This window comes from Rhinopithecus roxellana, chromosome 4 (assembly GCF_007565055.1).
Source record: "Rhinopithecus roxellana isolate Shanxi Qingling chromosome 4, ASM756505v1, whole genome shotgun sequence".
NCBI classification, from domain to species: Eukaryota; Metazoa; Chordata; class Mammalia; order Primates; family Cercopithecidae; genus Rhinopithecus; species Rhinopithecus roxellana.
In genome coordinates, this window is record NC_044552.1 from 73,191,094 (window position 1) to 73,204,280 (window position 13,187).

A 13,187-nucleotide genomic window follows, 5' to 3' on the forward strand; every position below is an offset into this window, starting at 1 on the left:
GGAGTTTCGCTCTTGTTGCCCAGGCTGGAGTGCAATGGCTGATCTTGGCTCACTGCAACCTCCACCTCCCAGGTTCAAGCGATTCTCCTGCCTCAGCCTCCCGAATAGCTGGGATTAGAGGCACGTGCCACCACACCTGGCTAATTTTGTATTTTTAGTGGGGATGGGGTTTCTCCATGTTGGTCAGGCTGGTCTTGAATTCCCAACCTCAGGTGATCCCCCGGCCTCAGCATCCCAAAGTGCTGAGGCGTGAGCCACTGTGAGCGTGAGCCACTGTGCCCAGCCTTGATATAATTTTATACTTACAGAAAAGCAGCACGAGTAGCTCAAAGAACTCCTGTTTACTTTTTACCTAGATTTACAAATTATTAGTATTTTGCTCCATTTGATTTATCATTCATTCTTTTTATCCTGAACCATTGGAGAGCACTTTTTTGACATCTTGTCCCTTTATCCATAAATATTTCAGCATTTATTTCCTATAAACAAGGGCTTTTAGAATAATGAAATTTCTGATCCAAATTAACAAAGTTAATCTATGTTAGATTATCTATGTAGTTCTGATCAAAGTTAACATAGAAGCCACCAGAATACATGTTAAAATGTTAACTATAAGGAAACAATACTTTGCTTTGATGGATAAAGATAATAAAAATACTTCACCTTCATTCCTCACAAGAGCGGAATTTTTTGGCCTATTTTGCTTATTGGGATGTTCCCAGACCTTGCCATGGTGCCTGGCACATGGCAGGTGCTCAGCAGATACCTGTGAATTTCTGAATGTGATGGTGTGATAGTATATTGACCACATGTGTAAACAAAGTATTTCTAAAATAAAGAAAGGCAACAACAGTAAATTATCTAGTTATTACTTTATTAGCTATAATTTGGAATTTGCAAGTGACAGAAAAGGGGAAAGGATTCAGACGCAAAGGACATTTGATAAGTTACCCTTTGAAGATGAGACAAGACAGGTTCTAAGCTAATCAAATGTGGCCCCCATGTGGGCCTGCGCTCTTTTCACAGGTAGCGGTTCCTGATGTACTCTCGGTACATGGAGGAGTCCTCTTTTCCCAGGGGCTGCATGATACCTTGGCTGGCCTGGATGTGGGCTTGGAAGATCTCTGTAGATTTTCTGTCCACTCTTGGGGGCTGAACTTCATAGATGTTATCTTGCGAGAAAGCTGAGATGGGTGTTCTATGAAAGATGAATAAAGAGAGGGCTGCATTAAAGAAAACATAAGGAAGGACCACAGGGAGCGGTCTCAGAAGCACTTGAGAGTCGCTGGCATTGAATAAGCAGGCTTACTTTTGATAAGCCGCTGGGATGACCTCCCCAGTCCTTGCGGGGCTGGTTTTCTTCTCTGTCTGGAGCACAGGGCTGGACCAATACCTCTGGGAGCCTGACCGGATTGCACAGGCAGGGCACACCCCTCTCCTCTGTTCCCACATCCCTGTGCACACCCACATCTACGTACCCATCTGTCTCCCTCACACGACTGGGAGCAACTTTAGCTAAGGCTGTATGGACTTTTTGCTCTTTTTCCTTGGCACATGATAGGAACTCACTGGTTTTTACGGGAAGATTTAGTAGAAATCCGTGAAGCAAGGGATAATAAGAATGCCTACCTCACACAGTTGTAAAGAGGAGTAAATGAGTTTATATGCATATTTATATGTATAAAGTGTTCACTCAGCATAGTGCCTGGGAGCTCAGTAAATGTGAACTATTGTTAACAATTACAGGTACAGAATTTCTTACCGCAATTCTGAAATCCTAAAAGCTGAAACAACCAGAAGTGACTTTGCTGGCAAAATGTAACCCAACTGAAACTCATTTTGTGGCACGTCCTAATGAGCTGACAATAATCACCCCCACTTCCTGTGAATATTAATGTGTCTAATTATTGGACATGGCCTCCAATCATGCTGGGGATATTATTATAAGGTGTATGTACCATCCTGCTATGCTAACTGCCAATTCGGAATTCTGCAACTCATCTGGCCTCTGGCTTTTGGAAGACGGCCTGTGGGTCTGTAACAGGCCGCCGCTTCCTTCCTTTCTGGGGTAATTTGAAAAGCACCCAATAATCTCTCTATTCAAAAATATCCCTCCATTCCCACCCCACTCAGGCTGCCATAGGCTTAAAATTGCCATCCACCCCTTGGGGAAGGCACTGTCTCCAGAAAGGCCTTGTCAAAATGCAGCTCCGTGTCTGACATCCTTAGCAGGAAGTAAGCCTTCAAGGGATGAGTCAACCAAAAAGTCAGGTGTGATGCAGAGTGTGTATGTGTACGGAGTGTGCAAGCACACGTGCATGCCCAGGAAGGTCATGAAAAGGGGACGATGGTAAGCTAACAAGGCATTGTGAGGGGCTTGGGGGCACAAGGACAACACACTCTGCCACTTGGCTCAGGGCTGGCCCTCTGAGAATGGGGGTGGCTGGCCATAACAGGGCACCCAAGATAACACAGGGAAAGAAAATCTGGGGAATCTATTCTGCTGAGCTGAGATCTCAGCCTTGCTAGGGTGCATCTTATCAGAGGAATCAGAAAGGCACCCTGGATGCGAAATGGTTTGGTCAGATGGGACCCCTGTGGAGATTCCCTGCAGTCAGACACAGAACTGGACCTGAGACCCAGCTGGGTCTGTATTTGAAATATCCACATTTCACTGGACACTAGATAGTATGGTGACATACAAAGGAAGACGGAAGTTGTACAGTAAAACCCCCCAAAAGGGCTCTATCTTCATAGGATGTGCTACAATTAAACGTGGGTCTTTTTTATGCTCCCAGCAAACAGTCAAGATAGTTTACTGTACTTTGCCTTTATCTAGAACAATGACACATCCTGAGATGACTGGAAACTACATTAAATTGCATTAAAATAACACAGAACTAGGGGTGACCAGGGGAGCAGGCTGCCCTGTCTGCACATGAGGCCCTTCAAAGGATCAGCAATGAGGAATCTCAGCTCCTTAGAGTAGGCTGGGTCTTTAAAGACTTCCATAGGAAGAGAGTCGATGACATTTTGGTATTAGAGAGAGCATGAGGACAGCAAAACTCTTACTGTACGTGTTTCTCAAACACTGATCTGTCTTCAACCTGTCAGAGAGCCATGTCAATGGCCGACCAACAAGAAAGATACTGCAGTCTGGAAAAGGTTGAGGATTTTATCGCCAAGCCAACATCGACAGCACAAAGAAATTATTTGTAGATCAAAGTATACAATGACATTAATATATATTAAAGAAATTTATGTATTTGTTATGTCTAAGGCTGCTATTCTCTATCTTTTGTAGACTCATATGTCATCAGATTCACTAGATTAAAAAACAGTGTGTATGCATGTGTGTAGATGAGATATGGTGTGTATATATATACACACACACTATATATATAGTTATGCTTTACACCCACTTATATATGTATACATATTCTTTAAAAACAATGCAGAAGGGATATATATATATATATATTTTTTTTTTTTTTTTTTTCAACCATCCCCACCAAGTACTGTGCTTTAAGTGAAGCCATGTGAACTTTTATAATGGTTATTCTATTGTGCAGATATTGGAACAAAAATATAGTTAATGAGCATATGGGGTTTGGAGCTGATAAATCTAGATAACATATTGTAACACCTATTATTTCCTAGGTAGAGCTGAAACATCTTGTCCTTAAAGTGTGACTGTTTTTGTTTTATACTGTTATATAGAAAAGATCAATGAAATACACGATAGAGACTTAGAGGCTGCTACAAGGTTGGTAAAGTTTTCTGTTGAAATGCCATTAATGTATACATTAATTAAATATAAAAACTAACAATATTTACCCAATATTTATCATAGAAAAACTACTGTGCTTCACATTTATCAGTGCTTTTCACCTTTTTATTGCAAAATAAAACCGATACAGAAAATCACACAAAACAACAACATAATTATTATAAAGTGAACATCACCCAGGTCAACAAACAGAAATTCTGACAACCAACCCAAAGCCCCTTCCAGGTGCCCCAACGCAATCACAATCCCCTACCCTGACTCATAAGTAACCTTCTCCTGACTTCTATAGGAATCATTTGTTTGCACTTTTAAAAAAAGACACTGTCATTCAAATGTGCATCCCTAGATTCTATCGTCTTGCTCATTTCAAAAGTGTGATATGCCTTTTAATCTACAGATGCTCTCGTCTTTCTTTTTCTTTCTTTCTTTTTTAAGAGACAGGGTCTTGCTGTATCTCCTAGGCGGGAGTGCAATGGACTGATCATGGCTCACTGCAACCTCGAACTCCCGGGCTCAGGTAATCCTCCTGGCCTTGCCCTTCCAAAGTGCTGGGACAGGCTTGAGCCACCGAACCCGGTCTCTCATCTTTCTTTTTCTTACAATGTATCTGTTGAAGAATCTGGGTTGTAGAGTTTCCCTCAGTTTGAATTTAGCCGCTTGTATAGTCAAGACGCAGTTCCTCTGTCCTTTATATGTGCTATGGGTCAGCAGGTGGATCCAGAGGCTGGTGAGATGCTGTTTTGATTGCTTTGGGAACACTATGGGTGGTGGTGTACTGCTGCATCAGGAGGGCCACAGTGTCTGCTTGCTTATCTTTTTCATGTTAACAGCCATTAAGGCCAATGCCTAGATCCAGTAATTCATTGGGGCTTGTCAAATTATCACTTGACACTTCGTTTTCAATCCTTTTTAATGTCTTTCTTCATTTCTTTTTAAAGCTTTGTATTTTAGTTCATTTTGAAATAGTATGTTTCCGTTTTAACCTCTTTTATTATCTTGTCTTTCTGGCGTGGTTTTGTTGTGTGTAGGAATGTTATTTTGCTGTTCTTTATAATTCTATGATGAGATTGGCCCTTGATACTTTTCTGTTGCTTATTGTGCAAAATTAGTTTTGCAGAGCCTTAAGAAGATGTTGCTCAGGAAAGATTCACTTAACTTCACAGAACTCTCTTTGGTTGTTTTGGTGAAGTGTTGAAAACTACCGCAGCTTGCTCTCTGAGGTTTCCTCTCTGCTCACCTTACTCAGTGTTGTCTGGGCTTTCTCCTTCCTTCATCTCCACTGTCCTGCTCAATTTTAATGCCACTGTCAGCAGTTTCTCCTGCTGTGTCCAGGAAGGGAGCTTTGGCCATTTGGGTTCAAGAGTGTATGTGGCCTAGACGGCCTCAGCCCCTTTCAGAGCTCAGCAAAAACCCCTTGCACTCCCCTGGTACTGAATTGGGTGAACCCCTTCTGTTTCAGCTGCAGTGATTTCTGGCAACTACCTGTGAGCTATTTTGGGGTTCTCCTATTCTCAGGCCTGCCAGATGCCCCACTATTCCCTCCTGCTTCTTCCCCTTGCACACACACTGCTATCACGCAGGTCTTATGGCTGTGGGTGGTTGACCTCCACAGCCTCTTTAGATTTGGGGGTGTGTGGGCATACTGTATCACATACTTTTGAAGTAAGTGTTGTCTGTGGGTACCTGGTTTTGCTAAGCAGTTGTTCTGTTTTTTGTGTGAGGATTCAGAGAGATTTTAAAATGCTGCTGCTGCAGCCTTCTTCCAGAACTGACCAGGCTCTATTTTTAAAAGTGTATTTTTCACCCATCCCTCAAACTGAGCCCTACATTTGCTATACTGTCAGCTGCAGGGCTCCATTTTCCTTATTCTGGAGATGGGCACGGCCATGCCACCCCTGTTTACCCAGGGCTGCTCTCAGAGAAGCTCCTTCCCAGCTCAACTCCCACGTCTACTCTGGCAGGACCTGTTCCCTTCAGAGACAGTGCATACTGCAGATGTTCAGATGGACCAGCTCTCTGAGTAATGGGAGGCTTCGGGGGTGTGGGTGAGGTGGTAGCCCTCTTAATCTTGTGGTTCATCTGCATGTGGCTAATCAGGTATTGCCTATATAGCAGTAGAGGTACAAGAAGAGTTAGAGAAATGTTTTAAATGACTACTTATCAGATATACTTTTATTGTAGCTAATGGAAGATGGTACACCATCTATTCTAATGTGAGCTGCGGTCTCAGAAACATTTGACAGTCGCTAGATTGAAAAAGCAGGTTTACTATTAACAAGCTGCTGGAATGACCTCCCCAGTCCACTCAGGGTTGTTTTTTTTTCCTCTGCCTGGAGGACAGAGTTGGACTAGTACCTGCCTGGGAGCCTTGCCTGAGGGATAGGCAGGGCACGCCCCTCTCCTCTGTTCCCACAGCCCTGTGCACACCTGTGTCTGTGCACCCATCTGTCTCCCTCATGTGATTGGGAGCAACTTTTGCTTAGGCTGTACAGACTTTTTGCTCTTTTTTCTTGGCATATGGTAGGGACTCAATGGCTTTTTAAGGAAGATTTAGTAGAAATCAATAAAGTAGGGGATACTAAGAATTCCTGCCTCACACAGCTGTTGAGTGGAATAAATGAGTTTACATGTATAGCATAGTGCCTGAGTGCTCAGTAAAGGTGAACTATTGTTAATTACATGGCTATGGTGGGTCATGCCTGTAATCCCAGCACTTTGAGAGGCTGAGGCAGGTGGATCACTTGAGGTCAGGAGTTCGAGACCAGCCTGGCCAATATGGTGAAACCCCGTCTCTACTAAAATTACACAAAATAGCAGCTCGTGGTGACAGGCACCTGTAATCCCAGCTACTTCAGAGGCTGAGGCAGGAGAATTGCATGAACCCAGGAGGCAGAGGTTGCACTGAGCCGAGATCAGGCCATTGCATTCCAGTCTGGACAACAGAGTGAGACTCTGCCTCAAAACAAAAACAAAAACAAAAAACAATTACAGATACATAATTCCTATCTGCAATTCTGAAATCCCACAAGCTATAATAACCAAAAGTTACTTTGCTGGCAAAATGTGACCCAACTGAAACTGATTTGGGCCTTGGGCTTCATGGACAAAGAAGCCCTGAGTGGCTACCCAAGGACCTCACTCCACCATCTGAGCAGGGTGCCTTTATCATTGTTGCCTAGTGGGATGAGGTCACTACTAAGGACAAATAGCAGTTGTATGTTTCCCATACTCCTCCTTTCTGAGTGAGAGTTTTAATTTTCCTTTGTCACCACTGTATATTGGGAGCAGAGAGGCAGTCTTTATTTACAGGTCACTAGGTGGTAAGAAGCAGTATCTGGACCTGATGAAGAGAGCTGCACATACCCAGAGATCCAATACTTTGAATGGGATGCAGAAATTTACAAGGGATGGAGTGGGTCCTACTTATAGCAAGAAGAGTATGCACGGGTAACCGGGAAGCTAGAGGGCAGATGGTAACACATGACATAGATGAGGCTCCTCATCATCCACTGCATTCCCCGTCTAGTGTGCAGCAGCGGAAAAGCAAAAACGAATATCCTAGGATCCCTTGCAATTCAGGTTCAAAATGCAATTTAGGTTCTACCTATGACTTGTACTCAAGTGCTTTGATTTGGAACTGGGTCATATGGAAAGCAGCAAGATGCAGGGTATGTGTTTTGCAGATTAGTGGCATAGGTGATGTGCTCTTGAGTTGGGCACTGTGGTACTGGCTTTTTGAATACAGTAGTTCCCCCTTATCCTTCAGGGATAGGTTCCAAGACCCCCAATGGATGCTGGAAACTGCAGATAGCACCAACCCTCATATATCCTGTTTTCCTATACATACATACCTATGACATGGTAATTTATAAATTAGGCACAGTAAGAGATTAACAGCATACCTAATAATATAATAGAACATGCATGACAATATTCTGTAATAAAAGTTACGTGAGGCCAGGTGCGGTGGCTCATGCCTGTAATCCCAGCACTTTGGGAGGCCAGGTGCGGTGGCTCATGCCTGTAATCCCAGCACTTTGGGAGACCAAGGCAGGCAGATCACCTGAGGTTGGGAGTTCGAGACCAGTGTGACCAACATGGAGAAATCTCATCTCTATTAAAATACAAAATTAGCCAGGCATGGTGGTGCATGCCTGTAATCCCAGCTACTTGGGAGACTGAGGCAGGAGAACTGCTTGAACCCAGGAGGCGGAGGTTGTGGTGAGCCAAGATAGTGCCATTGCACTCCAGCCTGGGCAACAACAGCGAAACTCTGTCTAACAAAAAAAAAAAAAAAAAAGAAAAGAAAAAAAAAAGTTACGTGAATAGGGTCTCCATCACTCAAAATGTCTTATTGTTCTGTGCCTCAGGTAACTGAAACTGCAGAAAGAGAAACTGTGGATAAATGGGGACTACTGTATAGCTGAGGTGGCTGGTTTTGGAGCCAGCAGCTGCTGTGATAGCTTCCTGATGAAGGCAGACACAGCAGCTCCTCTGATGGTTTGCCATATGGTTTTGGAAGTCATTTGTGGAAGTTTGGTCTAGAGTCTACTTCTTCAGCTCTCCAGTGATCCTGAAAGCTACCTAAAATCCTATAATAAATCACTTTCTGTTTAATTTACCTAGAGCAGATTATGCTTTCTGCAACTGAACCCTGGCCAGCACAGTCAGCTAACTGGTAAAGAAATTTAGCACCAGCCCTATTATTTTAACCAGGAGCAAGCTCCCATGCCCCCAAGAGACCTCTGTTCCTAGATGGTTCTGGCAGAGAATGAACTCTTTCAGCAGCTGAGCACATGTATGTTTGCTCCTCAAGGAGAGAGAAAGGACAGTCTACCACAGGCACATATATGAGTGGTGGTACTTTTTATGTTTTAGCCTTTGCCGTTGATATTTCGTGTTGGTCCAGATATAGTAGAACTATACTCTCTCTTTTTTTTTTACACACTCTCTGAGAGCTGTAAAATAAAAAGGCCATTTGTGGCCGGGCGCGGTGGCTCAAGCCTGTAATCCCAGCACTTTGGGAGGCTGAGACGGGCGGATCACGAGGTCAGGAGATCAAGACCATCCTGGCTAACACTGTGAAACCCCGTCTCTACTAAAAAATACAAAAAACTAGCCGGGCGAGGTGGCGGGTGCCTGTAGTCCCAGCTACTCGGGAGGCTGAGGCAGGAGAATGGCGTAAACCCGGGAGGCGGAGCTTGCAGTGAGCTGAGATCCGGCCACTGCACTCCAGCCCAGGCGACAGAGTGAGACTCCGTCTCAAAAAAAAAAAAAAAAAAAAAAAAAAAAAGGCCATTTGTATTTTAAAAATAACTTTTGGTTTTAGAGAAATAAAGCACGATGATTTTCTGACCTGAAATAGGTAAAATGTTTCCAATTCAGAATGCAATTTATAAACAGTACAATTTCCCTCCCATTTGCAGGACATACTGTCTACCTTAGTATAAAAAGAAGTGCAGTTTTTCTCTGTTTCAGCTGCGTTTATTATCACAAACACTGGGGAAGCATCCACCAATATATGGCTGCATTGTTTGTAGGCTCTAACTCAAACATTTCGGCTGTTGTTTAATGAGAGAGGATTTGGCTCTGAGCCACAGGCAACATGGACTGGTTCTCCTGCACAGTACTGGGTCTGCTCTGAAAGGGCTTTTCTGCCAACAAAGGACAGGTGGCACATCAAGCACACAACAGCTGTTCTCAAAGGGCAAAGAATGTAACTGCTCCTCCCAGAGCCATCCTTTCTCCCTGCCTGGATGCAGGGCCAGATGCTTCCTCTGCACAAATGGTCATCCATCAGATGTTTATACAGTGACCTTTTGGAGGGATCAGTCCCTTCTGTCCTCACATTTCCTAGAACAGAAGCAGCGGTGGCCACTCCTGCTGTCACTCCTGGAAACGCAGACCAATGAATTGCAGTAATGGTGTGTGTCTTATCTCCCACATGGAAGTGATGACGCCCTACTTAGGTTCTTCATGTCCGTTTTGATAGTTCCATCTTTTCCTGGTTATTGATAAAGAGCTACCATTGACTTTGTCATGTCACATCATTACATTTCTTGTGACTTCCATCTTTTTTCTAATAAACTTTTAATTTTAGACCCACATTAGATTTACAGAATTACTGTGTAGAAGACAGAGAGTTCATATGTATTCCATGTTGTTTAATGAGAGAGGGCTTGGCTCTGAGCCACAGGCAACAAGGACTGGGTATCCCGCACAGCACTGGGTCTGTGCAGGATACAATTTCCTGTCTTATTAACACCTTCTTCCATTAGTATGGTACATTTGCTATACTTAATGATCTGATAGTGAGACATGATTATTACCTACAGTCCATACTTGGTTTTTACCTAATGTCCTTTTACTGTCCCAGGATCCCATTTGGGACACTTTACATTTAGTCATCATGTCTCCTTAGGCTCCTCTGGGCAGTGACAGTCTCAGGCTTTACTTGTTTTTGACGACCTTGACGGTTTTGAGGGATGCTTAACCTGTATCTTTTCAGAGTTTTCCTAAGAATCACAGAAAACTGTCTTTTGGAAGAAGGTAAGAGTAGGATCATGAGCCTCCAAAACAAGACCTAAGTGTCCTGAGGTTGCAGACGGATGAATTCAGGGGTGCTCTACCCAGTGGATGTCCCACTGGCTACCAAGGACATTCCTGTGAAGGATCCAGCAGAGCAGCTCCCTAGCCTGGCTGTTACATTCAAATGGAGAATTGTACAAAGTACAGATTTCCAGGCTTTGGCCCAAGTGTGCTGGATTAGAATCTCTAGCAATGGGGCCTTGGATTCTGTATTTTTTTATTCTTTAAAAAATAATAATGCTAATTATTTTTAATACTGGCAATTATAAAGAAAACATGGCCTATAATCTGTTAGTATTAGTAACATAAATAAAAGCATAAATGTGGAAAATTTAAACAGTAGTCAAAAGTCCAAAATGAAAACTGAGTGTCCCCCATAATCTAAACATACTCTAGGAACACTCTGGTTGCTCCATGTTTTTATTTATTTTTTGTTTGTTTGTTTGTTTGCTTTGGAATTTGCATTTAAACAAGCTTCCTAAAATATGTCAGTGTAACTGGAAAACTGGAACCCACTACTACAGAAAAAATGAAAAATTCAGCTGTCGGGGAGCAGGATGTCCCTTTCAGTGTCGACTGCCCTTATGTGATCATAAAGCCATGCTCTTCCCTTCTCCACTGCACAGGCCAGTAGTAGAGGCCTCAGATGGGCAGACATCTGCATGGAGAACAGCCTGTGACAGCCTGGGGGATGCTGGCACCAAGCAGCATGAGGAGGACACTCTCATTAAGGGAGAGGGGGGCAGCCTGGAGTGGGGAGAAAGAGCCCAGGCAAGGGAAGGCCATTCCTCCAGAGGACAGATCCAGTGTAGGGAGTGAGAACCTGGATGCGGAGAGGAGGGGATGCATGTGGATGCAACCTGAGGAGGTATATCAGAGCCCAAGCAGGGAGAGGCAGGCATAGGAGTCCACATGGAGGGGTGGTCTGGGGCCTGCGGGGAGGAGGAGCGCATCCCTGTGGGCGGGTGTCTCCATGAGTGGAGTCAGAGCCTGAATGGAGGGTGTTCATGTGGTCCCGGGAAGGGGTGGATGCAGTGGTGATGGCCAACTGGTTATGTATGGGGGGATAAATCAAATAAATATAAGAAGGGTAATGTGAGTTCAGTTTCCTCACTGTTGGAGAAGGCAGTTACTAGCAAGAACAGGGAGAAGGCTAGAATAAACCCTGGATACCCTACAGTTAGAAGAATCAGTATGAACTTATGGATTTAAATATATATTTAGCTGCATTTTATTTATAAAAATATTTTATATAATATATAAAATAGATATACATGTATATACTTGCATATACATTTTCACATATATGTACATGTACACACAAATTTGTGAATGTGTTTTCAGTGGGCCTGGGGGCAGTGACACTCCAATGGCAACAGGTACACCTAATGCCCAGATCTTGGCTTTAATGTCATTTTCCACTAAAAATAATCAGGGATCCTTAGAGAAATGACTGATTTCAGGGCTGGGACAGACAAAGGACATGATGAGCCTAGAACATCTTGTGCCAGAAATCAAAGACATATTCAAAGGCTGATGAGGACATATCCAAAGAACACAGGAGCCAGGCTGAGGAGACGCTGGTGAAATCTGGTACACTCTGAGCTTCACAACAAATAATGTCAGTAACAAAGTATATCCCATTGAATACAGGAAGTTACGATCTCATAGTAAAAAAAACAATGAAAAAAATGAAAATGTGATGAAGGATTTTTAGTTTCAAAGTACCTTCCATAAAATATTTATTAATTAAAAGAAAAAAACAAGCAACTTTAAGTAGAAAAACTCAGAAGATATTGCTTACTCAAAGGATAAAAAAAAAAAAAAAAAAAAAATCATTAGGCCAGGCACTGTGGCTCAAGCCTGTAATCCCAGCACTTTGGAAGGCTGAGGCAGGAAGGTGACTTGAGCCCGGGAGTTCAAGATCAGCCTGGGCAACATAGTGAGACTCCCAACTCAAAAAAAAAAAAAAAAAAAAAAAAAGATTAAAAAATTAGCTGGGTGTGGTGGAACATGCCTGTGGGCCCGGCTAGTTGGGAAGTTGAGGTGGGAGGATTGCTTGAGCCCAGCAGGTCAAGGTTCCATGATCATACTACTGCACTCCAGCCTGGGCTACAGAGTGAGACAGTCTTTAAACAAATAAACATCAGGCTGGGCGCGGTGGCTCAAGCCTATAATCCCAGCACTTTGGGAGGCCGAGATGGGCGGATCACGAGGTCAGGAGATCGAGACCATTCTGGCTAACACAGTGAAACCCTGTCTCTACTAAAAATACAAAAAACTGGGTCGAATAGGAACAGCTCCAGTCTCCAACTCCCAGCGCGAGCGACACAGAAGACCGGTGATTTCTGCATTTTCAACTGAGGTACTGGGGTCATATCACTAGGGAGTGCCGGACAATAGGTGCTGGTCAGCTGCTGCAGCCTGACCAGCGAGAGCTGAAGCAGGGCGAGGCATCGCCTCACCTGGGAAGCGCAAGGGGGAAGGGAATCCCTTTTCCTAGCAAGGGGAACTGAGACACACAACACCTGGAAAATCGGGTAACTCCCACCCCAATACTGCGCTTTAAGCAAACGGGCACACCAGGAGAATATATCCCACACCTGGCCGGGAGGGTCCCACGCCCACGGAGCCTCCCTCATTGCTAACACAGCAGTCTGCGGCGATCTATCTGCAAGGCAGCAGCGAGGCTGGGGGAGGGGCGCCCGCCATTGCTGAGGCTTAAGTAGATAAACAAAGCCGTTGGGAAGCTCCAACTGGGTGGAGCTCACAGCAGCTCAAGGAAACTTGCCTGTCTCTGTAGACTCCA

At 44.0% G+C, this 13,187-nt stretch overlaps 1 protein-coding gene across 1 annotated transcript in view; it reads right to left on the reverse strand.

The window, feature by feature from the left end:
- Positions 1–854: 854 nt before the first annotated feature.
- The window catches only part of FIG4 (FIG4 phosphoinositide 5-phosphatase), a 134,522-nt gene continuing 122,189 nt past the window's right edge, over positions 855–13,187 (reverse strand). Inside the window, exon 23 of the mRNA XM_010366034.2 lies at positions 855–1,198. Within this exon, the coding sequence (XP_010364336.2) occupies positions 1,021–1,198 (178 nt within the window). The 3' untranslated portion in view covers positions 855–1,020. The remainder of the gene's footprint in view (positions 1,199–13,187) is intronic.